This window comes from Coregonus lavaretus (genome assembly GCF_964263955.1).
Source record: "Coregonus lavaretus genome assembly, chromosome: 15".
NCBI classification, from domain to species: Eukaryota; Metazoa; Chordata; class Actinopteri; order Salmoniformes; family Salmonidae; genus Coregonus; species Coregonus lavaretus.
Window position 1 is genome coordinate 22,365,578 of NC_140002.1, and position 26,893 is coordinate 22,392,470.

The following is a 26,893-nucleotide window of genomic DNA, read 5'->3' on the forward strand; positions in this document are numbered from 1 at the left end:
GTTTGTGTGTGTGTGCATGTGTCTGAGGGTGTTTGTTTGTGTGCATGTGTCTGAGGGTGTTTGTGTGTGTGTGCATGTGTCTGAGGGTGTTTGTGTGTGTGTGCATGTGTCTGAGGGTGTTTGTGTGTGTGCATGTGTCTGAGGGTGTTTGTGTGTGTGTGCATGTGTCTGAGGGTGTTTGTGTGTGTGCATGTGTCTGAGGGTGTTTGTGTGTGTGTGCATGTGTCTGAGGGTGTTTGTGTGTGTGCATGTGTCTGAGGGTGTTTGTTTGTGTGCATGTGTCTGAGGGTGTTTGTGTGTGTGCATGTGTCTGAGGGTGTTTGTGTGTGTGTGCATGTGTCTGAGGGTGTTTGTGTGTGTGCATGTGTCTGAGGGTGTTTGTGTGTGTGTGCATGTGTCTGAGGGTGTTTGTGTGTGTGCATGTGTCTGAGGGTGTTTGTGTGTGTGTGCATGTGTCTGAGGGTGTTTGTGTGTGTGCATGTGTCTGAGGGTGTTTGTGTGTGTGTGCATGTGTCTGAGGGTGTTTGTGTGTGTGCATGTGTCTGAGGGTGTTTGTGTGTGTGTGCATGTGTCTGAGGGTGTTTGTGTGTGTGTGCATGTGTCTGAGGGTGTTTGTTTGTGTGCATGTGTCTGAGGGTGTTTGTGTGTGTGTGCATGTGTCTGAGGGTGTTTGTTTGTGTGCATGTGTCTGAGGGTGTTTGTGTGTTTGTCTATACGTGTGTAATGTGTCTTCTATGCTAAACTACCACCAACACTGGAGGCAATAACAATACCAAGCACCACACAACATATAATAATCATTATTTTCTTCTGCATGACCATTGTTGTATTATGTCAATAGAAATAAAACAAGGATTCCAGGCAGCATGAAAGAGTAGAGGGGGAAATGACGTTACCAAAACGTTGAGAAAATGTTATTGTCAGAACTACTACTAACCATATTGCCAACAACACAGTTATGTGCAACAGGTAAAACACACATGGGCATGCTTATACTGACATAGCTAGGAAATACACACATGCACCAGCATTTCACAGCTTTAGGCAAACAGATGCATTTTGAAAGTATTTGAAAGTATTGGAATAGGGTTTTATTCTCTATTTGTGAGCACTGTATTAGAGTCATTCTTTAATTGCCTGTTTAAATTGCAACTTCTCTCAACCTTGACCTGCTGTACTTTATCTGACCAAGTGGTGGCAATATTGTACAATGTACAGGCTGTCATCCAGGGAGGAGTCTGATTAAATTGCCCAGGCCTAGACGCTGGCTTTAGGTCAGTTTCGCCTTTTACCTCTGATAGTAATGGTCAGGAATTAGAGAGTGTAAGCTGATCCTAGATCTGTGCCTAAGGGTAAGTTTTACAGCGAGTGTAGGAGAGACAGTTGAATTATAGATGAAGCCCAGCAGAGAGCGGTAGGCTTGATGCATGCTGTTTTGTCACAGCAGCAATGATGAAGGTATATAGATACATACAGAGGATCTCAATGAGACCAGGTCACATAAGGTCATGCATGGTTTGCCTGGGTTGAAAATGCAAGTAAACACAGTTTGTGCACCTTTTTTTGTGACAGTTTAATTTACCCACCTATAACACTACATATGCATTGTTTTTGCTACTGGAGATGAACAAAACAGAAAAGGTTAAATTAATTAGTCACTTTTTCCACAGAGGTCTCCAGAGATGAATTGATGTCAATACGTGACATATTCGCTTTGACCGTGTGTTTATGAGTCCAATGTTTAGTCTGGTTTGGAGCTGGAAGAGGGCTGTGTGACCAACATGAAGGGACAGGCACTGTTCCCCATTGCACAGACAACAACTGTAAAAGTCTTACTTCTGTGTGAGCAGGGTCTTCCATCCCATCCTGCACTGTGGCTGTTCAGACACAAGGGTTGTACTATACATTAAAATGTTACGTATGCTATGTATACAGACTGATCACAAGAAATAGACGGCGATTTCAGATGTTTGAAAAGGTCCTAAGAACGCCGATTTATGCCTTACTGTCACGACTTCCGCCGAGGCTGCCTCCCCTCCTTGTTCAGGCAGGCTTCGGCGTTCGTCGTCACCGGCTTACTAGCCACTGCCACTCCATATATCATCATTCCATTTGTCTTGTCTTGTCAATTACACACACCTGGTTCATATCCCCTCATTAGTCTGTGTATATGTGTTCCCTCTGCCCCCTTGTCCTTGTGGGTGATTGTTTTATGTGAATTGAGTGTTGCTCGGTGGAGCTACTCGTACCTTGTATTGCCGGGGTAGATTATTCCCCTGTGCCTGTATTTTGTTGGAGCTACCCATACCTTGTATTGCCGGGGTAGATTGTTCCCCTGTGCCTGTATTTTGTTGTTGCTATCCAGCGCAACTGTGTACGACGGAATAAACTCTGTATTCTGTGATTTACCCTCCTGCGCCTGACTCCTTCTAATCACACTCATCACAGAATCACCCACCCGCTATGGAGTCAGCGGGAGAGGAGCGCATGCCTGGAGTCGTGGCACGGGTCCAGGATCATTCCACGATGCTGGCCAGCTTGAGGGAAGCGATGGATCGGGTTCTTCAGGACGTCCAACGCCTGGAGAGGAGAGGACCAGATCTGTTCGAGACCAGCTGGCCAACCGGATCCAGCCACCCACACCCCAGCACTCGGAGGGATCCAGATATCCCGACCACAGGAGTTCGACGGGACGGCGGCGCTCTGCCAAGGATTCCTCCTCCAACTGGAGCTCTACTTCTCCAGCATCAGGCCGGCCCCATCGGAGCGGGAGAAGGTGTCCGTCCTCGTTTCCTGCCTCTCGGGGAAAGCCCTGGAGTGGGCCAACGCGGTTTGAAACGAAGGAGGAGCCTACGTTGGAGAACTACGGGGAGTTCGCTCGCCTCTTTCGGGCTGTCTTCGATCACCCGCCCGAAGGTCGAGAGGCAGGCGAGCGGCTGGTCCACCTGAGGCAGGGGACAAGGACCGCGCAGGACTTGTCCGCTTTGGAGTTTCGGACTCTTGCAGTGGGGTCCGGGTGGAACGAGCGGGCCCTGATCGACCATTTCTGGTGCCATCTGCGGGAGGACGTCCTAGCCTGCTGGGACACCATGTTGTCCTTCACGCAACTGGTGGACATGGCCATCCGTTTGGACAACCTGCTGGCAGCCAGAGGACGTCCTGGAAGGGGTCTGCCTGTTCCCACCCCGGCTGACTTGGATCCCGAGCTGATGGAGCTGGGTGGAGCCGCCGTCCGAGAGAGCGGAGGACGACAGCGACAGTGCCACTCTGGTGGCACGAAGGGACAGTACACCACACGTTGTCATCAACGCTCTTTTGGGTCTGGAGGCGGCAGGCAGGGCACTCTCGCATCACCCCAGGTATCGAACACCCACACTCGTTCAGAGCCCTCTGCTGCGCACTGTACCCTACCCATCTACTTTCCCGATCACATGGTAGATCCCCAGCTAGTCGGTTCAGGCGCAGCTGGGAACTTTATGGACAGGGCATTCTCACGCCTTCTAGGCATTTCATTGGTTCCCCTATCCATTCCACTCACCATCAGAGAACTTGATAGCTGACCATTAGGGTCCGGGTTTGTTCAGGAAGTTACTGCACCAGTCACCATGATTACCCAGGAGACTCATTGTGAGCAGATCACTTTATTTATTTATTATTGAGTCCCCTGCTTTCCCTGTGGTATTAGGTATCCCTTGGTTAGCACTCCACAACCCCACCTTCTCATGGCCGCAGAGGGTTCTCACGGGGTGGTCGCGAGAGTGTCAGGGTAGGTGTCTAGGTGTTTCCGTTGGTGCAACCACGGTGGAAAGTCCAGACAGTACCTCCACCGTGCGCATTCCCCCCGAATACCTCGATTTGACCACGCGTTTTCAAAAACACAGGCTACCAAGTTACCACCTCATCGGGCTGGGGATTGCACGATAAACCTCCAGGTAGACGCTGTACCTCCCAGGAGTCATGTGTACCCCCTGTCGCAGGCTGAAACGGCGGCTATGGAAACATACGTCACCGAGTCCCTGTGCCAGGGGTATATACGTCCCTCCACTTCACCCGCCTCCTTGAGTTTCTTCTTTGTGAAGAAGAAAGATGGCGGTCTGCACCCGTGCATTGATTATCGACCACTGAACAAGGAGACGATCAGATTTAGTTATCCTCTCCCCCTCATTCCGTCAGTGATTGAGTCAATGCATGGGGTGCGCTTCTTCACCAAATTAGATCTCAGGAGTGCGTACAACCTGGTGCGTATCCGAGAGGGGGATGAGTGGAAGACAGCATTCAGCACAACCACAGGGCATTATGAATACCTGGTGATGCCCTACGGTTTGATGAATGCTCCATCCGTCTTCCAGTCCTTTGTGAACGAGGTGTTTCGGGACATGCTTGGTCGCGGTGTAGTGGTCTACATCGATGACATTCTGGTGTATTCCACTACGCGCGCCGAGCATGTGTCCCTGGTTCGCAAAATGCTGGCCCGACTGTTGGAAAATGACCTTTATGCCAAGGCAGAGAAGTGTATGTTTTTCCAGCAGTCCGTCTCCTTCCTCAGATACCGCATTACCACCTCAGGTGTGGAGATGGAGGGAGATCGCATTTCAGCCGTGCGTAATTGGCAGACTACAACCACGGTTAAGGAGGTGCAGCGCTTACTTGGCTTCGCCAACTGCTATCGGAGGTTTATCCGGGGCTTTGGCATGGTCGCAGCTCCCATTACATCCCTGTTGAAGGGTGGGCCGTCCCGGCCCCGCTGGTCTGCTGAGGCTGACCTGGCCTTCAGCAGACTGCGGGGTCTGTTCACCTCAGCCCCAGTACTGGCCCACCCCGATCCATCACTACCGTTCGTAGTGGAGGTGGATGCGTCTGAGGTAGGGATAGGCGCTGTCCTGTCTCAACGCTCGGGCACGCCACCCAAGCTCCGCCCCTGTGCCTTCTTCTCTAAGAAGCTCAGCCCGGCGGAGCAGAACTACGACGTTGGTGATCGGGAGCTGTTGGCTGTTGTCCGAGCCTTGACCGTGTGGAGGCATTGGCTCGAAGGTGCGAAACACCCTTTCCTCATCTGGACGGACCACCGTAACCTGGAGTACATCCGGGCAGCGAGGAGGCTGAATCCTCGCCAGGCCAGGTGGGCCCTATTCTTCACCCGGTTCGATTTTACACTGTCATACATCCCGGGTACGAAGAACGTAAAGGCATACGCATTGTCACGGCTGTATGACACAGAGGAGAGGCCCAGAGACAACACCCCCATACTTCCGGCCTCCTGCATTGTGGCGCCGGTAGTATGGGCGGTGGACGCGGATATAGAGCAAACATTACACACAGATCCATCTCCACCTCAGTGTCCAGCTGGGCTGCGGTACGTGCCTGCTCTTATCCGTGATCGGCTGATCAAATGGGCACACACGTCACCCTCCTCTGGTCACCCAGGTATCGATCGTACAGTGCGCTGCCTGACCGGAAAGTACTGGTGGCCTACCTTAGCTAAGGACGTGAGGGTGTATGTCTCCTCCTGCTCGGTGTGCGCCCAGAGTAAGGCACCTAGGCACCTCCCAGCGGGTAAGTTACAACCTTTACCAGTTCCACAACGACCATGGTCTCACCTAAGTGATGATTTCCTGACTGATCTTCCCCTCTTCCAAGGTAACACCACCATCCTGGTCGTTGTGGACCGCTTTTCCAAGGCCTGCCGCCTCCTTCCTCTGCCCGGTCTCCCCACGGCTCTGCAAACTGCGGAGGCCCTGTTTACACACGTCTTCCGGCACTACGGGGTACCAGAGGATATAGTGTCTGACCGAGGTCCCCAGTTCACATCCAAGGTCTGGAAGGCGTTCATGGACGCCTGACCTCTGGGTTCCACCCCAAGTCTAATGGGCAGGTGGAACGAGTAAATCAGGATGTGGGTAGGTTCCTGTGGTCCTACCGCCAGGACCGGCCGGGGGAGTGGTCGGTGTTCTTGCCATGGGCAGAATATGCCCAGAACTCTCTCCGCCACTCCTCTACTAACCTAACGCCATTCCAATGTGTTTTAGGTTACCAACCGGTTCTGACACCGTGGAACCAGAGCCAGACCGAAGCTCCTGCGGTGGATGGCTGGTTTCGGCGCGCGGAGGAGACGTAGCTGACCGCCACCGCAGTGAGGCCCCGGTCTTCGTTCCGGGGGATCAGGTCTGGCTCTCGACCCGGAATCTGCCCCTCCGCCTGCCCTGCCGGAAGCTGAGCCCGTGGTTTGTGGGGCCGTTCAAAGTCCTGAGGAGAATCAACGAGGTCACCTATAGGTTATTACTTCCCCCTGATTACCGTGTTAACCCCTTATTATGTGTCTCCGTATTATTATGTGTCTCTCCTCAGGCCGGTGGTGGCTGGTCCCCTCCAGGAGTCTGAGGTGCGGGAGGTTCCTCCACCTCCTCTGGACATCGAGGGGGCCCCGGCGTACTCTGTCCGTTCCATCCTGGATTCGAGGCGTCGGGTGGGGGGCCTTCAGTACCACGTGGAGTGGGAGGGGTACGGTCCGGAGGAACGGTGCTGGGTCCTGGTGAGGGATATCCTCGATCCCTCCTTGTTGCGGGTTTCAACCATCGCCATCCGGCTCGCCCTGCTCCGCGTCCTCCTGGCCGTCCCCGGGCCGGGGTTGGCGCGCTGCTGGAGCTGCGCGTCAAGGGTGGGGTACTGTCACGACTTCCGCCGAGGCTGCCTCCCTTCCTTGTTCAGGCAGGCTTCGGCGTTCGTCGTCACCGGCTTACTAGCCACTGCCGCTCCATATATCATCATTCCATTTGTCTTGTCTTGTCAATTACACACACCTGGTTCATATCCCCTCATTAGTCCGTGTATAAGTGTTCCCTCTGCCCCCTTGTCCTTGTGGGTGATTGTTTTATGTGAGTTGAGTGTAGCTTGGTGGAGCTACTCGTACCTTGTATTGACGGGGTAGATTGTTCCCCTGTGCCTGTATTTTGTTGCGCTATCCAGCGCAACTGTGTACAACGGAATAAACTCTGTATTTGGTGATTTACCCTCCTGCGCCTGACTCCTTCTAATCACACTCATCACACTTCCTCTGCGCTTCGAATTTCGAAGGGAATCTATGATATCTTGTTAATGTGTGACGCAATCTTCTCATTGAACCACTGAAGGGAGAGAGAGGGTCTCCTATGGGCCTGAGTCACGTACCTGTCACTGAATCTTTACTTTGGGAAAGACATGCGCTTCAGACCATGACACCTCCCGTCAACTTAACTCACATCAACGTCACATCAACGTCATGCAATGTCACATTAACGGCATGCCACGTCATGCAACATCAAGCCACGTCATGCAACGTTACATCTAACGACACAACACTCACATCAGGTCACATTGAGAGTTAGTATTTGACTTACCCTCCTTGCTTTACTCTGGTACTTTACTGCCTTCTTGGTATCAGACACGGCCCTCTCTACATAGTCCACTGAGTGCTCCACGTTGTACTCTATACGGTCTATCATCTCCCCCTGAGGGGAGAGAGAGAGAGAGAGAGAGATAGAGAGAGAAGGTAAATGGAGGATCAGGGAATAGAAAGTGAGGGATATCATTGTTGTGGGTTTTCAAATTGGTATGTGTGTAGACTTCATTTTTGTGTGTTGCCAGTCAGTGTGTATAGACTCCCACCTGGCTCTCCACCAGCATGGCCATATCCATGAACATGTCGTGAAGTTCTCTGATGCTGTTCTCCAGCTTGATGATCTCAGTGTGTCTTGTCTCAATCTCATTCATGGCCTGCTGGGTGATGTTGGAGTCCATGATGATCTAGGAGACACAGAGACACAGTTCATGTGTAATCACACACTCATACCCACACACAAGTTCTCCCTCTTGTAGGTGTGGCATTCTCAGTCGGTATGCCACACCTCGCCAACAGAGTGAGATCTTGTCTTCTAGATGAGTGTATTGTGTATGATTTTCTCAGACAATTGCATGTGCTTGCCTGTGTATTGGCTCCTTGCATGCACGTGTGTGTGTGTGTGTGTGTGTGTGTGTGTGTGTGTGTGTGTGTGTGTGTGTGTGTGTGAGAGTATGTGAGAGTATGTGTGTGTTTGTTTGTGTGTGTGTGGTCACTCACCCCTGATGTGAAGATGGCAGGGTTGTCACTCTCCAGCATGCTCTCTAGTTCCTCATTAGTTGTGTTCCTACCAGCTACAATAACAAACACAATCCATGGAGTTGGTCTCCAACAACCACCAACCTGTAACCAACAGCAATTGGGCACAATAGAAGACTATACATTTTGAAACAGCAACACATCTCATAAAGTGATCCAACTGGGAATGGCCATCGATAACTGAGAAAGACACACCGAATATATTTTAGCTAACTAAGTAAGAAGGTAAACATGTTGGCCACCCAACCACCACACACATACAGACACACACACCCATTCCCACATAATTAAACGTACACACACATCTACCAACACAGTGTTATATCTCATTTTCCTTCTCCCAAGACATGTCGATGGGCTGCCTCCAAGGTGGCGTGAGCATGTCATTGTGACAGGCTAAATGAGCCTCCTCAGGGCTGCTATGTGTGTGTGTGTGTGTGCGCTCGCCATGTGTGTGCTTGTGTGTGTGTGTGTGTGGTGTGTGTGTGCCGACGCATCAGTCATCACGATGGCAGAGAGTGGGCGCCCACAACCCCATCCAGGCAATTGGGCTGGGAGGACAAGGTGCAGAGAGAGAGAGAGAAAGAGAGAGCGAGAGAGGCATCAGTGTAGGATTAATCACAGGCTAGTCTCTCATCTGCCTGTTTCTATCTCTGCCTCTGTCGAACCCAGCCCCTGATGGGAGACACACTCAGCCTGTTTCAAAGGCAGTATGTCACAGATTTCCTGTTTGAAATGTATAATAGTTTCTATGAACTACCTTGGTGTAATGAGTTTATGGTGCCTCCTATTACCTATTAATAACATTTGCTATAAGCATTCATAAAAGCATATATGAATAAATATAATTGCATATAATATATTCCTAATAGAATAGAATAGAATAAAATACGACTTTATTGTCCATTGGTTAGAACGGAAAGTTTGCCTTCTGCCTTTCCCAACACCCCCAGATACACACACGTTGAGAGGCAGAGGGTCAGCAGCAGTGCAGCACCCCTGGATGGAGAGCAACTGTGTGCAGCTAAGTGCCTTACTCAAGGGCACAACGGTAGGAAATGGTACATGGGATTAGAGACCAGCAGCCTTCCAGCTACCATTTCAGTTCCATTCCCATTTTTGTGTTGCCCGGCCGGGTCTTGTGTGCAGTTGTGTGCAGTTAAGTGCCTTGCTCAAGGTCCGCCTCTCTAACCTCTAGGCTACTGCCACCCAAATGCATTACTTTTGATTAATACTGTATGGGCATTTTTGTTTCACTCAGTAAATGTGTCTTAGTGATTGAGTTAATCCAAACAAGAATCCAAAGGAACCTATGTTGTAGAGCTCCATCATGGTTGTATGACAGACAGATTAAGTTAACACCATCACTATTTGAAATAAAGCATGCACACGCAATATTGCTTTCCACAGATTTCCTATGCCTGCTAGCAAGAAGCAGAGATGTGTTGGGGATATCTTGTGCATCTGTTGGCAATAGGAGGGCCTAATCCAGTCTTCCATCCAGGGGAAATGTATATTTCAAGTCTGTAACCTTAGTGACCGACCCTGTGATTCAATCGCTGTCTGCGTGCTGTGGCTGGGTAAGATAAATGGTGAAGCTTTAGTGTGGGGCGATCATCTACTGGCAGCTAGTGACACAACAATTCATCAGAAGGCTGGGAAAAGGCCACAACATGTGATGGCCACACAAATACGTACAAAGAAACACGCACACAGACATAAGGCCTGAAAAAAGACCTCTGCCTCCTTCCCAGTGTCCTTCTGCCCTCCCACTTTTTTATCCATCAAACCTCAGCCATTGCCATGCCCAATAACAGTCGCTCTCTCTTTCCTCTCCCTATTCGGGCCGTGTGCAGCACTTCTTCAAGAAAGGCTGAATAACTCTCACATAGCCGGTTTGACAAATGTGTCCATTTATAAACCTTGGTTGGTTAGAGGTAGCGAGTAGTGACAGTATAATATTTTTTCCAACATGTTAATCTGCAAGTCCTAACCTCTTGGTCCGGCTAAGTTAATGAGTGCACCCTTTCACTAATTGCCATTGGGAGGAGTGAGTGTCATGAATGACTCATTCCTGATTGTCAAGGACAAAGTAACACTTGCCGTGGCAACCCAGCATCCAATCAGAACACTGCCAGTGTTTACCTACGGTTAGAATTTTTCTTTGCATTGTGTTGTGATTGAGGTGTGAGTGTGTGTAGTGTGTGTGTGTGTGTGTGTGTGTGTGTGCACACTTCCACTATGGATCTGTGTACTCCTATATTCCCAGGTGACCCCCAAGGCTAACCCTTGTTCCACCCCCTCATTCTCTCTCCACTCTGCGTGGACCCAGGTCTATCAACACCACCTACTCATCTCATCCCCTTGCCTATCCTAGCCTAGTCAGCCTCCCACTCACAGGTAAATGGCAGATACCCACATTGGGTATCAGATACCCACATTGCCTCACATTCCACTGGAGAGCTGACCATGCTGTGGGCTGTAGCGGAGCAGGTTGAGAGCTTCAAGTTCCTTGGTGTCCACATCACCAACAAACTCTCATGGTCCAAACACACCAAGACAGTCGTGAAGAGGGCACGACAAAGCCTATTTTACGCTGCTGCTACTCTGTTTATTATTTATGCATAGTCACTTTAAATTTACCCACGTGTACATACTACCTCAATTACTCGACTAACTGGTGCCCCCGCACATTGACACTGTACCGGTACCCCCTGTTTATAGCCTCCCTACTGTTATTTTATTTTACTGCTGCTCTTTAATTATTTGCTATTTTCTACTTAACACTTTTTTTTTTTTTCTTAAAAAATGCATTGTTGGTTAAGGGCTCATAAGTAAGCATTTCACTATAAGGTCTACACCTGTTGTATTCGGTGCATGTGGCAAATACAATTTGATTTGATTTGATTTAGTGACGATAACGCAAATAGAGCAAAGGTCAATTTGACAGCCCTAGAGAAAACTACCAAGTTAAATCTTGTATTTGTGGGTATCAACAATGCGTATAACAATATGTAGCCTATGCATAAAACACTATGGCTGTAAAAAGATCTATGGCTTGGTATGATGTTTTACAGTTGTTGATAGAGCTCCTCTCTCTCCTTAACAGTATTTAACATATTTTACCAGGACGTCTCTCTCAATTTTTGGAAAGAGACCTGTGAGATGTGTACAATGCTTTATGACTGGGTATAACACTCTATAGCTATGTATAATGCGCTATGGCTGTGTATGACTGTGCAGTGTGTGTGTGTGTGTGTGTGTGTGGAGGTTCAGCTGTAGGGTTTCTGCTTACTGCGCCGCCTGGTTCAATATTGACTCAGCGCCGCTAGCACTTCCTGGCTGCAGCACACCTGCGGCTCACCTGGGAGCCATGAACACACACACACACAGACTTGAAACACAGGCTAGCAATTGCATAACTTCTTGAGACAAATGAACAAACACATTTGGACAGTTGGATTCATATGAGTTGTAAATATCAATACACATTCATGTTAGGCTGCCAACAGCATAAGCCATAACACCATGATGCTACTGAAAGATCTTTAGGTGAAGGACCAAGGCCCAAGAAAAAGAGAGGAGAATCATTTAACCACAAGAGGCTATTTTGGTATCCCCACGCTTCTCCAATAGTAAAACTTGTTGGAGAACCCAAGAGGAGCTTGTTTCTACATCTCTAATCATCTCAGAGTCAATTTCTCCCCATTCTGCCTCACGTCATTTGCTTCCAGCCTGAAAGATTTCAATGTTTATATTATATTCTGCTCAATAAGCCCCTACGGGTGTTATCTCTTCACTACCGTCATCTGGAGCTGAAATTACAGTGCGACACACACACACACCTCCAGAGAATACAGGAAAAAAATGTATATGATCATGCCGAGGTTTATTAAACGCAGTCTAAACTGCATGAGTGAGTGGAGAAATTAATTTCAACAAGGATATTAAAATGAAAGATTGAAATGATGTCGTCAGCCTCCTCACCTTGTTTACTGCTATTCCCATGATGGCTTTCTAAACTAACCGGATCAATGTCTGGAGCGTTGGCTTAATTTCTCAATTACACACACACACACACACACGCACACACACACACACACACACGTGTCACCAATGGTTTGTCCTGATCAAAGTTGACTACACAGCCCTAAAGTTGACATGATCCACCTGCCTTCCATTACGCATTATATGTTTCCTCGAATTATGCATCTGGACAGATGGATTCTACATAAAAATATGCTAATAAATTAGCATACACAGTTACACCTCAACCAAACATTAGGAATCCCAGTCACTGTTAAGAATGCATAAATACATGCGTTGGGGAAACAGTAGACAAACAAATAGACAAACAAAACTGGGGACGGGGCAAATAAAACCAAAACAAATCAACCCATTCATACGTTGTGTAACTATATAGTCTGTAATGTTATCATGCCCAACATGCACAATACCGTATCACATTTGCTAATAAGAGAATATCAGGAACACACACAAACACACTCACAGAGCACACTCACTGATCTCCAGTTGTCTCTGGATGCGGCCCTTGCAGCGTTCCCGGTAGTCTGACTGCGTGGCGTTATACTCTGACATTACCTCCACAAACTTCCGAGACAACGTGGAATGCTGACAGGGAATGATGCAGGATGTTACATTGTCCATCAATAGTTAATGCTTTCCAAGAATAACTAGACCAGAGTTATACATACAGTACAACAGGGATGGCAACTCTGATCCTGAAAACTCCAGACTCAGTTTTGAAATTCCCTGCTATATACACCATAACCCACCTGTGTCTTACGTATCCTCAGATCTGCAGATGACCTGTTTAAAGCCTCCTCATGCTCTATGGACTGTTCAATGCCTGTAGGGAACAGCGAGAGAGAAGAAAAATTAATCTACCAGTACCACTACCATTTATTCAGATGGTCTAATTAATGAAGAACCTGGTTTATTTATTTTTTATAGAATCTGGCCGAAGCTTATATCACATTAAAGGTAGAATATTCAGGCAAATACATTATTTATCATAGAGAGGGGATTGAAAGATAGAGAGACCAATGGTTGTGTGTTTGCAACATACTTTTTAACTTGGAGCGCACTTTGTTCGCAAACTTCTTTATGTCTGTCATCAGCTGCTCCAGCTCTGCCTTTGTTTCTGTTGAGAGAAAGAGTAAAAACAATGTTTGAATAATTGATTTATTCACCAAAATCCTATTTCACATGTCCTATTCAACTCAACACGATTGCAACAATGAGTTTGTTTCTGTTTCTCCCAACAAAGACATGCCCTGATGTCCTCTTAAAGGTCCAATGCAGCCGTTTTTATCTAATTATCAAGTCATTTCTAATAGTGATGTAACGATTGACTGATATGCTTCGGTCCCCGATTCAAATGTTTAAGATACAATTGTATCGGTCCTCGGACATCCCAGGCAATATCAGTTTTCAAACTGCACCTAGCATTGCGCACTGACCAACGCGAGGTAGGCGGCCTGTTCCTGATCTTGCACATCTGTCCGGCACCTTCAGCATTCAAATGCTAAAATGGCTTACGCGATATTAGGCTTTATTAGTTGAGTGACAACCTATGTCATTTGCTAGGTTATTGTTATCTATGCGCTGTTGAAAACAGTGTTTTACCGGAATAAAAGTAAGCTACCAGAGACACTCTCATCTGGCTATACCTGCTCATCTGGCTATACGGGGCTTACAATATATTTTATTTGTATTGTTCAGGTTCACAGTCAGCAATAGTTTTGGTAGTTTTGCTTTAAACAATCAGTGTATATGGTAATTTTTTGATATACAGGGTAAAGTTAATAATTTCATAAAGAGGACAGAAATCACTTTTGCGAGGCACAAACTGGTCACAAAGAAACACAAATAGCTTCTTAGCAAAGAGCAATTTCTCAAGCAATAATTTTGCTAGGACTGTCTGGGAGTAGTCTGAGTGGGGTGGATAAAACTGAAAACGGGCTGTTATTGGAAGGAGGTTTGGAGCTCTCATTATTATTGGTCTATTAACAACACTGAACAAAAATATAAACGCAACACGCAACAATGTCAATGATTTTACTGAGTTACAGTTCATTTAAGGAAATCAGTCAATTTAAAGAAATTCATTAGGGCCTAATCTATGGATTTCACATGACTTGGAATACAGATATGCATCTGTTGGTCACAGATACCCACAAAATAAAAAGTAGGGCCGTGGATCAGAAAACCAGTCAGTATCTGGTGTGACCACCATTTGCCTCATGCAGCGCAACACATTTCCTTCGCATAGAGTTGATCAGGCTGTTGATTGTGGCCTGTGGAATGTTGTCCCACTCCAGCGAAGTTTCTGGATATTGGCGGGAACTGGAACACGCTGACGTACACGTTGATCCAGAGCATCCCAAACATGCTCAATGGGTGACATATCTGGTAATGGAAGAACTGGGACATTTTCAGCTTCCAGTAATTGTGAACAGATCCTTGCGACATTGGGCCGAGCATTATCATGCTGAAACATGAGGTAATGGTGGCGGATGAATGGCATGACAATGGGCCTCAGGATCTCATCACGGTATCTCCGTGCATTCAAATTGCCATCGATCAAATGCAATTGTGTTTGTTGTCCTTAGCTTATGCCTGCCCATACCATAACCCCACTGCCACCATGGGGTACTCTGTTCACACCGGGATTCATCTGTGAAGAGCACACTTATCCAGCGTGACAGTGTTCATTGAAGGTGAGCATTTGCCCACTGAAGTCGGTTACGACGCCAAACTGCAGTCAGGTCAAGCCCCTGGTGAGGACGACCAGCACACAGAGGAGCTTCCCTGAGATGGTTTATAACAGTTTATGCAGAAATTCTTCAGTTGTGCAAACCCACAGATGGCTGGTCTCAGACGATCCCGCAGGTCAAGAAGCTGGATGTGGAGGTTCTGGGCTGATGTGGTTACACGTGGTCTGCGGTTGTGAGGCCAATTGGACGTACTGCCAAATTCTCTAAAATGACATTGGAGGCAGCTTATGGCAGAGAAATTAACATTAAATTATCTGGCAACAGCTCTGGTGGACATTCCTGCAGTCAGCATGCCAATTGCACGCTCCCTCAAAACTTTAGACATCTGTGGTATTGTGTTGTGTGACAAAACTGCACATTTTAGAGTGGCACAAGGTGCACCTGTGTAATGATCATGCTGTTTAATCCGCTTCTTAATATGCCACACGTGTCAGTTGGATGGATTATCTTGGCAAAGGAGAAATACTCACTAAATTTGAGAGAAATAAGCTTTTTGTGTACATGGAAAATGTTAAACATTGGACCAACACTTTACATGTTGCGTTTATATTTTTGTTCAGTATAATTTACCGCCTGGTGATGTCATCAGGCAGAGCACAACTCCATCCGACCAAAACAGGCTGAAATTTCAGGAGGTATTTTCAAACAGCTACACTAAAAGGGCATTATCATAATTTTAATAATTTCACAGTACTATTCCAACCTCAGTGTGGAAATATATATAAAACACTGGGCCTTTAACACAAGGGTTTTCAACCTTTTCTTGCCCAGGGACCCCCTCCCAGGCAAACTGACGACTCAGGGACCCACATCATACATTAGCACCCAAGGCCAGTGAGCTTACTGAAATTCTAAATAAGGAGTTACAGTCAGTATCAGAATGGGTGATTAATAATAAACTGGTCTTAAATACATCTAAAACTAAAATAATTGTATTTGGTTCAAAACATTCTGTAAGACCTAAACCTCAACTGGAGATGTGTATAAAGGGTGTGACCATTGAGCAAGTTGAGGAAGCTAAACTCCTAGGTATAACATTGGAAGGTCAATTATCATAGTCAAGTCAAAGTTGTTGTGAAGATGGGGAGGGGTATGTCTTTTTGACACAAAAATCAACTGTACTAGTTGTTCAGGCTCTGGTCTTGTCCCATCTTGATTACTGGACATACAGAACTTACATCAACAACATGCATGCCAGTTTTCCCTGGTTGATGGTCCAGTAATATGATCAAGTGCAGCAAAGAAAGACCTAGCAAAGCTGCAGCTGGCTCAAAACAGAGCAGCACACCTCGCCCTTAACTGGACATACAGAACTTACATCAACAACATGCATGCCAGTTTTACCTGGTTGATGGTTGACGAGAGATTAACTGCTTCTCTTCTAGTTTTTATGAGAAGTATTACTGTAATGAAACTTCCTGATTGTCTGCATAATTGAATAACATTCAGCTCAGACACCTATATATAACCCACAAGACATGCCACCAGGGGTCTCTTCACAGTCCCCAAGTCCAAAACAGATTTACGGCAACGCACAGTATTATACAGAGCCATGATCGCATGGAACTCCCTTCCATCACCAATGACTCAAGCAAACAGCAAAATTACCTTTAAAAAAGATTAAACATCTCATGGAACGGCGGGGACTGTGAGGGGACATTTTTTTTGTACTGTTTTATATCGTTGTATTTTACATTTGTGTGACTGTCCTTCAGTGTCTATCAGTGTACCAGTGTTTTGTTTCTTGTCATGTTTTGTGCTTTTTGTGGACCCCAGGAAGAATAGCTGCTGCCTCTGCAAAAGCTAATGGAGATCCAAATAAACAAATAAACTCCAAACACATTTTTGCTAAGAGCAGCTGTTTAGCTGGTTAAACAAAGGTTAGCCATGTCAAGAAAGCTTACCAGCAGCCAGCGACACTTGCCACACTGGTAGCCTATTCGCGGGTGCTTTTTCAAAGCATATGTCAGATATTCCAGTGTGTGTAATTGGCTCCAATGAGTGTAATTTGCTCAATATTAGGAGTTCAGAAATAAAGTTCAGAAAAACATTGGGGAGGGAAATCTATTTTGCGGACCACCTGCAGTACCGTCGCGGACCCACGGTTGAATACCCCTGCTTTAACACCCTTTCCCTCCCTCCCAGTATTGATTGAAAATAGCCCCTTCTGTTAACATAAAAAAAACATACTTTTAATACCCCAGCCATATCACCAGATGCTGAACAGCTTTTAACTACTTATACATCTTCCCAAGAGGGGTAAAATATTCCTAAATAATCAAAAATATTCCATCAAATGGAAGATCAGGGTTGCTTAGGTAGTGATAACTCCTGAGTGGCGCAGTGGTCTAAGGCACTGCATCGCAGTGCTAACTGTGCCACGAGAGATCCTGGTTCAAATCCTGGTTCGAGACTCATGGGCGGCGCACAATTGGCCCAGCGTCGTCCAGGGTAGGGGAGGGAATGGCCGGCAGGGATGTAGCTCAGTTGATAGAGCATGGCGTTTGCAACGCCAGGGTTGTGGGTTCAATTCCCACGGGGGGCCAGTATAAAAATATATGTATTCACTAACTGTAAGTCGCTCTGGATAAGAGCGTCTGCTAAATGACTAAAATGTAAATGACCCTGTCCCACCCAGCCAGCTCCCAGCATCAGTCATCTTCTCAGTGGGCTGCACAGACCACACCACCCACACAGAGATATGGTAATTTCACCCTACTTCTAAGCCCCACACATGACTTTGGGCTAGGTCTCCATAGACAAAATGTGGATTCCTGTCCTTTTCTCCTTACCCTAAATTGATCTAAATGACTGGATAGGTGAAAGTAATGTGTGGGTTTAAGTTCCTACATGTTGCTCTCATCTATCCTGTGTTTTCAGTTCTGTATGGGTAAAGGAAACAAAGAGAGGAAGCTGGTTTAGACTATTGAGATGCACCCTTGGCATTTCATTCCTCTCCTTTTCTGTTTTTATCTCCTCCTAAAATGAAAGTCTGGAGTCAGTGGATAGCCCACATTACAACCACTCATCAATTATGAATAGGAGAGTGATAGCGCCAAAACCACCACTAGATCCCACAATAGCTTGTTAGTGTAACTCTGTGTTCTGTCTATACACTCCTTGTAGTCCTCCTAATTTCCAGAAATCAGACTCAACGGCCATTGGGAGATTGTATCATCTCTTCCAGAGGCTGAGAGAAGAGACATTCACATAAGAGGCTCCCTGTGGCGCCAAGACAGCTCTGTCTTCAGTGGGGGTGTGTGAGTGCGTGCATATGGGTACGTATGTGTGTGTGTATATAATTGCCACTATTGTGAGTGTGCGTATGTGTGTGTGTGTGTATGTGTGTTTGTATGTAAAACAGCTGGTAGGAATACGGAACATGAACCCTAACCCTGGCTCTTCTCATTAATCGCGCATCTGATCAGAATGTGGTTGCCATCTCGTTTTAGCCCTGACAACTAATTTCTGCCTGCCGTGGCCCTGACAATGAGGGTAGCCTGAGTGTGTGACCCCGACAAAACACGAAGGTCAAGTTCATCTGTCACAGACGATGAGGAGGTTGTGTGTGTCAATGTCCCCATTGAAATGCCACTGACAATGGTCTTCTCTAACCTGCAATAATGATGCAGGATTCTTCTCCTGCTATGAAAGGGACTTCGGAGCACATAGTCGTGTTAAGGCTTAGATACAGTTGAAGTCGGAAGTTTACATACACCTTAGCCAAATACATTTAAACTCAGTTTTTCACAATTCCTGACATTTAATCCTAGTAAGAATTCCCTGTCTTATGTCAGTTAGGATCACCACTTTATTTTAAGAATGTGAAATGTCAGAATAATAGTAGAGAGTATGATTTATTTAAGCTTTTATTGATTTAATCACATTCCCAGTTTGTCAGAAGTTTACATACACTCAATTAGTATTTGGTAGCATTGCCTTTAAATTGTTTAGCTTGGGTCAAACGTTTCGGGTAGCCTTCCACAAGCTTCCCACAATAAGTTGGGTGAATTTTGGCCCATTCCTCCTGACAGAGCTGGTGTAACCAAGTCAGGTTTGTAGGCCTCCTTGCTCGCACACACTTTTTCAGTTCTGCCCACACATTTTCTATAGGATTTTGGTCAGGGCTTTGTGATGGCCACTCCAATAACTTGACATTGTTGTCCTTAAGCCATTTTGCCACAACTTTGGAAGTATGCTTGGGGTCATTGTCCATTTGGAAGACGCATTTGCGACCAAGCTTTAACTTCCTGACTGATGTCTTGAGATGTTGCTTCAATATATCCTCATAATTTTCCTTCCTCATGATGCCATCTATTTTGTGAAGTGCACCAGTCCCTCCTGCAGCAAAGCACCCCCACAGCATGATGCTGCCACCCCTGTGCTTCACGGTTGGGATGGTGTTCTTCGGCTTGCAAGCAACCCCCTTTTTCCTCCAAACATAACGATGGTCATTATGGCCAAACAGTTCTATTTTTGTTTCATCAGACCAGAGGACGTTTCTCCAAAAAGTATGATCTTTGTCCCCATGTGCAGTTGCAAACCGTAGTCTGACTTTTTTATGGCGGTTTTGGAGCAGTGGCTTCTTCCTTGCTGAGCGGCTTTTCAGGTTATGTCGATATAGGACTCGTTTTACTGTGGATATAGATACTTTTGTACCTGTTTCCTCCAGCATCTTCACAAGGTCCTTTGCTGTTGTTCTGGGATTGATTTGCACTTTTCGCTTCAAAGTACGTTAATCTCTAGGAGACAGAACGTGTCTCCTTCCTGAGCGGTATGACGGCTGTGTGGTCCCATGGTGTTTATACTTGCGTACTATTGTTTGTACAGATGAACGTGGTACCTTCAGGCGTTTGGAAATTGCTCCCAAGGAACATCCACAGCGCTGCAGTGGAGAGGGTGAAAAGCTTCAAGTTCCTCAGTATGCACATCACTGACAACCTGAAATGGTCCATCCACACATACAGTCGTGGCCAAAAGTTTTGAGAATGACACAAATACTAATTTTCACAAAGTCTGCTGCCTCAGTTTTGATGATGGCAATTTGCATATACTCCAGAATGTCATGAAGAGTGATCAGATGAATTGCAATTCATTGCAAAGTCCCTCTTTGCCATGAAAATGAACTTAATCCCATAAAACATTTCCACTGCATTTCAGCCCTGCCACAAAAGGACCAGCTGACATCATGTCAGTGATTCTCTCGTTAACACAGGTGAGAGTGTTGACGAGGACAAGGCTGGAGATCACTCTGTCATGCTGATTGAGTTAGAATAACAGACTGGAAGCTTTAAAAGGAGGGTGGTGCTTGAAATCATTGTTCTTCCTCTGTTAACCATGGTTACCTGCAAGGAAACACGTGCCGTCATCATTGCTTTGCACAAAAAGGGCTTCACAGGCAAGGATATTGCAGCTAGTAAGATTGCACCTAAATCAACAATTTTTCGGATCATCAAGAACTTCAAGGAGAGAGGTTCTATTGTTGTGAAGAAGGCGTCAGGGCGCCCAAGAAAGTCCAGCAAGCTCCAAGACCATCTCCTAAAGTTGATTCAGCTGCGGGATCGGGGCACCACCAGTGCAGAGCTTGCTCAGGAATGGCAGCAGGCAGGTGTGAGTGCATCTGCACGCACAGTGAGGCGAAGACTTTTGGAGGATGGCCTGGTGTCAAGAAGGGCAGCAAAGAAGCCACTTCTCTCTAGGAAAAACATCAGGGACAGACTGATATTCTGCAAAAGGTACAGGGATTGGACTGCTGAGGACTGGGGTAAAGTCATTTTCTCTGATGAATCCCCTTTTTGATTGTTTGGGGCATCCGGAAAACACCTTGTCCGGAGAAGACAAGGTGAGCGCTACCATCAGTCCTGTGTCATGCCAACAGTAAAGCATCCTGAGACCATTCATGTGTGGGGTTGCTTCTCAGCCAAGGGAGTGGCCTCACTCACAATTTTGCCTAAGAACACAGCCATGAATAAAGAATGGTACCAACACATCCTCCGAGAGCAACTTCTCCCAACCATCCAAGAACAGTTTGGTGACGAACAATGCCTTTTCCAGCATGATGGAGCACCTTGCCATAAGGCAAAAGTGATAACTAAGTGGCTTGGGGAACAAAACATCGACATTTTGGGTCCATGGCCAGGAAACTCCCCAGACCTTAATCCCATTGAGAACTTGTGGTCGATCCTCAAGAGGCGGGTGGACAAACAAAAACCCACAAATTCTGACAAACTCCAAGCATTGATTATGCAAGAATGGGCTGCCATCAGTCAGGATGTGGCCCAGAAGTTAATTGACTGCATGCCAGGGCGGATTGCAGAGGTCTTGAAAAAGAAGGGTCAACACTGCAAATATTGACTCTGCATAAACTTAATGTAATTGCCAATAAAAGCCTTTGACACTTATGGAATGCTTGTAATTATATTTCAGTATACCATAGTAACATCTGACAAAAATATCTCATAACACTGAAGCAGCGAACTTTGTGAAGACCAATACTTGTGTCATTCACAAATCGTTTGACCACGACTGAACAGTGTGGTGAAGAAGTCGAAACAGTGCATCTTCAACCTCAGGAGGCTGAAGAAATTCAGCTTATCCCCTAAGACTCTCACAAACTTCTACAGATGCACCATTGAGATCATCATCTCGGGCTGTATCACTGCATGGTACGGTAAATGCACCATCTGCAACCGCAGGGCTCTCCAGAGGGTGGTGAGGTCAGCTCAACCGGGGGCACACTGCCTGCCCTCCAGGACATCTACAGCACCCGGTGTCACAGGAAGGCCAAGAAGATCATCAAGCACCTCAGTCACCCGAGCCACGGCCTGTTCACCCTGCTACCATCTAGAAGGCGGAGACCGTACAGGTGCAGAGAGACAGAGAGACTGAAAAACAGCTTCTATCTCCAGTCCATCAGACTGTTAAATAGTCACCACTAATCAGTACCCTGCCCTGAACTTTAGTCACTGTCACTAGCCGGCTACCACCCAGTACTCAACCCTGCACCTTAGAGACTGCTGCCCTATGTACATAATCGTTGAACACTGGTCACTTTAATAATGTTTACATACTGTTTTATCCACTTCATATGTATATACTGTATTCTAGTAAAGGCTCATCCTATATAACTAATGCTGTACACACCTTTTCTATTCATATACTGTCCATAATATCTATACACACCATCATATACATATATATTTATATTCCGGACTCTGACACTGCTCGTTCTGATATTTATATTTTTCTTAATTCCTTTCTATTTTATTTTTGGATTTGTGTGTATTGTTTTGTATTGTTAGGTATTAATTACTGCACTGTTGGAGCTAGAAACATAAGCATTTCACTGCACCTGCGATAACATCTGCAAAATATGTATGCGACCATTAACATTTTATTTGATAGTTTCATTAAGACTTATCAGCCTAATCAGACTACATCTATTATTGTATACAATGCAATTAAATTACTTTAATTATACATTTCAGATAAAACAGGAGGGTATTTAAACACTACTTAAAATGTAGTTGTGGCACACTGACTCACAAACTGGCACACTGAAAGTAAGTGTGGTGTGTTGTAGAGTGACTTGAATTCAACCCCACCCTTGGGGTCATGGCCTGTATTTTTCAGTGAACAAAACCACAGACGTCTTTCCAGGGAGTGAGTCCTTCCATAAATAGTGTGAGCTAGACACCACTCTACACCAACAACACCCAAGTCCTCATGCCAGTGCTGGGGTCAATGCATTTGAACTCCATTCAATCCATTCACATAGTGGGCAACTCTCCACTTCAATTCAACAAGTAAATTCTTCAAATCCTGAACAGAGTTTGAGGTTTGAACAACCATTGTTCCAGAGAGTCTCCTTTTCACACACTACTTGTGCTGCTATCACTGATAAGAAAACTGTAGGGGTGTGAGAAGAATATATTGTGTGCGGGTTGAGAGTAACATAGGGATTGCTATTGCAGCATGTGAGCTCAACAGATAATAACCCTGATTTATGACTAGGCTGTAATGAAAGAGGGAGGTTCAGAGGTGGTCTGCACTACATATGACTGTGTGTGTGCGCGCGCATGTGCATGCGTGTGTGCGTGAAGGAGGCAGATAGGGGTGATACCCTTTTGCAAAAGTATCTGCCAACTCTAGGGTGTCCAATCAAAACCCCAACTTTTGACCAATGGGTAAAATTATATAATAAAATATGTTAATTGTGTAGATAATCCGCTAAGAAAACCAATGGTCCAAACCGCATATCTCTATCATAATCCATTCAAAAGTTATTCGAGTGTTTACCCTTGTAGGATGGCCAGAATTAGGGTGACTAAATCAATAGAGGCCAGAGATTTTCTTTTGTCAAGAATCTGGAAAATTGCATTGCGTTAGCTAGGCTGGATTCTGTGCAAGAATTAAGGCTACATCTTTCTTCTCGAATCCACAGGACATAAACAATATAGAGGTATGATGGATATCGATTTTGAGAAATGACATGTAGTATTTTCGTATACACTTTTCATATGAATTCAAAATTCCTGTTCTTTATCGAAGATTTATCACAAAAACAAGTGTATCTCTGTGAAATGTCAACGGAGCGCTGAGCTTATACCAAGCTTTTTATTTTCTAAGGATTTTACATTTAGTTCAGCTCGTGTCATGCTAATTTAGCTTTTTGCGACCCACGGAAACAACTTTAAAGACAATGTCCACAAAATGTTAAACGCTTAAAAGTTGTTACGAGAAACCTGCACCGCTATGTCAACAGAATCCGGTGCTTATTATCGGATGTATTAGGTTACGAAATCCGACTTTTCGGATATACTGTAATGGTAATGATACGTTAGAGAAAGACCCCACTGAACGATTCCGAACATGAGTAATCATATTTGTCTTGGTAAAATTAATTTTATAACATAAGGAAGTGAAATTTCATCACCAAAGCACGTTTCCACCCACTCTGGACACCCTACCAACTCATTTCATGACCTGTGGAGGTTACCACCCACCCTCTCCCTTGTTCTCGCTCTTATCCTTTCATCCAGGGAGAAAGAGTACAGGAGGAGAGTGACTTACTTTCGTCAGGATTCGGGGCGGCCAAGATGGCGCTGTGTTGTCTCTTTACCTCCTCCACCTTCTCTGATAGCTCCTCGATGAAGCCTCGGATTTCCTCCACCTGGTACAGCAGAGAGGGCGACAATCTACAACAAGCCCCCATTTGACACTCCTCACCACTTCATAAGAAATGAAAATATAAATGTATGTTCATTCAAAATGGGTTGGTGCTTGTCCTAGAATACACAAACACCTTAAGGAGGCCTTCCACAATCAGACCAGGTAATGATGTAGGACCCAGAAAGATGTCCATAAAAAAAACATGAAATCTATACTTCATATGATTTGTTTGAAAATGTATCATGTAGCTGTTGGTAGAAATGTGTTATATCTTCACTCGGATTTGGGGAGTCAAAAATCTGTTAGCACGTTAGATGCCAATTGCCTAATTTTAAACAGTCAAGCTAAAATCAAGCTTTTTACTAGACATGGTCTGTGTGTGCAGCCACTTCTGTATGCTGCTTAGTATACAGCGAAGCCCAATATAATTGTCATACACTGAGTGTACAAAACACTGCTCTTTCCATGACATTGACTGACCAGGTGAATTCAGGTGAAAGCTATGATCCCTTAATGATGTCACCTGTTAAATCCACTTCAATCATTGTAGATGAAGGGGAGGAGACGGGTTAAATAAGGATTTTTAAGCCTTGAGGCAATTGAGACATGGATTGTGTGTGTGTGCCATTCAGAGGGTGAATGGACAAGAAAATATTTAAGTGCCTTTGAACGGGGTATGGTAGTAGGTGCCAGGCGCACCGGTTTGAGTATGTCAAGAGCTGCAACGCTGCTGGGTTTTTCACGCTCAACAGTTTCCTGTGTGTATCAAGAATGGTCCACCGCCCAAAGGACATCCAGCCAACTTGAAACAACTGTGGGAAGCATTGGTGTCAACATGGGCCAGAATCTCTGTGGAACGCCTTCGACACCTTGTTGTCCATGTCCCGACGAATTGAGGCTATTCTGAGGGCAAAAGGGGGTGCAACTCAGTAGTAATCAGGTGTTCCTAATGTTTTGTACACTCAGCGTATATGTCAAACAGTATCGAGCCCATTCCATTCCAACTCTCACAGCACACTACACTTTGTTATAGGCCTCAGTGATGTCATCAGTGTGCACTGTGTCTATAGGGAGGTGGTCTAAATATCACTCCTGGTGGAGAAAGACAGAGAGAGATGTAGGTTACATCAACGTGTGTATTCAACCACCACAGACACTGCACAGTGCCTGGTAGCTAGGGAGATTCTCAGCGGAGTTTGTAGTCCCGTGTAGCTCAGTTGGTAGAGCATGGCATTTGCAACGCCAGGGTTGTGGGTTTGATTCCCACGGAGGGCCAGTATGAAAAAAAAATTATGCACTCACTAACTGTAAGTCGCTCTGGATAAGAGCGTCTGCTAAATGACTAAAATGTACCCTACAGATCAGCTAGTATTTAAGTGTGCTGCTAGTTACCTCGTACCCCTGCACATCAACTCGGTACTGGTACTCCCTGTATACAACCATGTTAATGTGTTCCTCATGTCACTATTATTAAACTCTGCATTGTTGGAAAAGGACCCGTAAGTAAGCTATTCACTGTTAGTCTACACCTGTTATTTATATTAATATGATTTGATTTAGAGAGCTCAGACACTACATGTGGGCAGCCTGATGAGAAAACGCCTGTTAAAGTACAGGGAGGCAATGCCAGGAAGACTTCGGTCCTCTGTAGCTCAGCTGGTAGAGCACGGCGCTTGTAACGCCAAGATAGTGGGTTCGATCCCCGGGACCACCCATACACAAAAATGTATGCACGCATGACTGTAAGTCGCTTTGGATAAAAGCGTCTGCTAAATGGCATATTATTATTATTATTATTATTACTTCAATGGAAAGAGAGGAGAGAGGAGGGAGGGCGCAGAGGGGGTTTAAATTATTATACCATCACAGTCTCTGAGGAATAAGGTGTATCTAGACCTAAATCCAATTCATTTATTTATTTATTTATTTATTTATACACCTTTATTTGATCAGGTAAGTTGATTGAGAACGCATTCTCTTGGGAATATGGGAAGAGTTGAACCATAACGGCTTGATGATTTTAATGTGTATCTTGAAGAGCTTGAAGAGTCTGTAATTGGGAGCCCAAGACGTTGCCTACAGTGAGATGTTGACTTCAGAGCTCAAAGGCTGAGCACGAACACGGCAACCCCGCTACTTCACGCATAATAAGGGCCTGTTCAACTATGGAAGTAACTAGTTTTAGAAACTGGATCAACTCCAGCTGAATTACAGTAGACATCCTCAACTCAGAGTCAGGAATACTTACAGGTGTGATGGTGAAGAAAAACAAGTAGGTCAGGTCTGGTTGCCATACCTTAAAATCAGTTGAGCTGACAGCCATTTTGCACGGTTTCGCTATGGTTTTAGTCATCAATCTAGTAAGAGGGCAATATTTATATTAATGTAGTAGTGTTTCCCCCCCAGAAAGCTATGATCTTTGACTTTCACCTGGAATTGTTAATTTATGTCTGAGAAAAAAAACACCTTTCAACCTATATGATCTAGTACACAATAAAAGTATAATAAAATATATACAAATACGATGGTCTGATATATATCTATTTTTTGAATGAATAAGCCTTTTCATACTTTATAATATGTCCATATATAGTTATAATCTGTTTTAGGAACATCTACCCAAAATATTTCACCTTCTTTATTACTTTACCAAACATATCATGACATTAGTGATAGTCAAAATCAGTTACATTTGTGAACGTCTAAATCAACATTTGGGCCATTTAAAGGGGAGAAGGGCTATGTAAAGGGATCAATTTTGCTGTTCTAAGCATATGCAATGTGTCTGCCT

The 26,893-nt window shown here is 45.4% G+C and overlaps 1 protein-coding gene across 1 annotated transcript in view; it reads right to left on the reverse strand.

Annotated features, from left to right (window-relative positions):
* Positions 1 to 732: 732 nt before the first annotated feature.
* Positions 733 to 26,893, reverse strand: part of LOC311142327 (syntaxin-1A) — a gene marked incomplete at both ends in the record, with an annotated part of 36,131 nt that continues 9,970 nt past the window's right edge. The window contains 8 exons of the mRNA XM_084177955.1: positions 733 to 810; positions 7,374 to 7,484; positions 7,642 to 7,779; positions 8,093 to 8,166; positions 12,655 to 12,763; positions 12,928 to 13,001; positions 13,221 to 13,295; positions 24,004 to 24,103. Coding sequence (XP_084034081.1) covers positions 733 to 810; positions 7,374 to 7,484; positions 7,642 to 7,779; positions 8,093 to 8,166; positions 12,655 to 12,763; positions 12,928 to 13,001; positions 13,221 to 13,295; positions 24,004 to 24,103 — 759 coding nt within the window. The remainder of the gene's footprint in view (positions 811 to 7,373; positions 7,485 to 7,641; positions 7,780 to 8,092; positions 8,167 to 12,654; positions 12,764 to 12,927; positions 13,002 to 13,220; positions 13,296 to 24,003; positions 24,104 to 26,893) is intronic.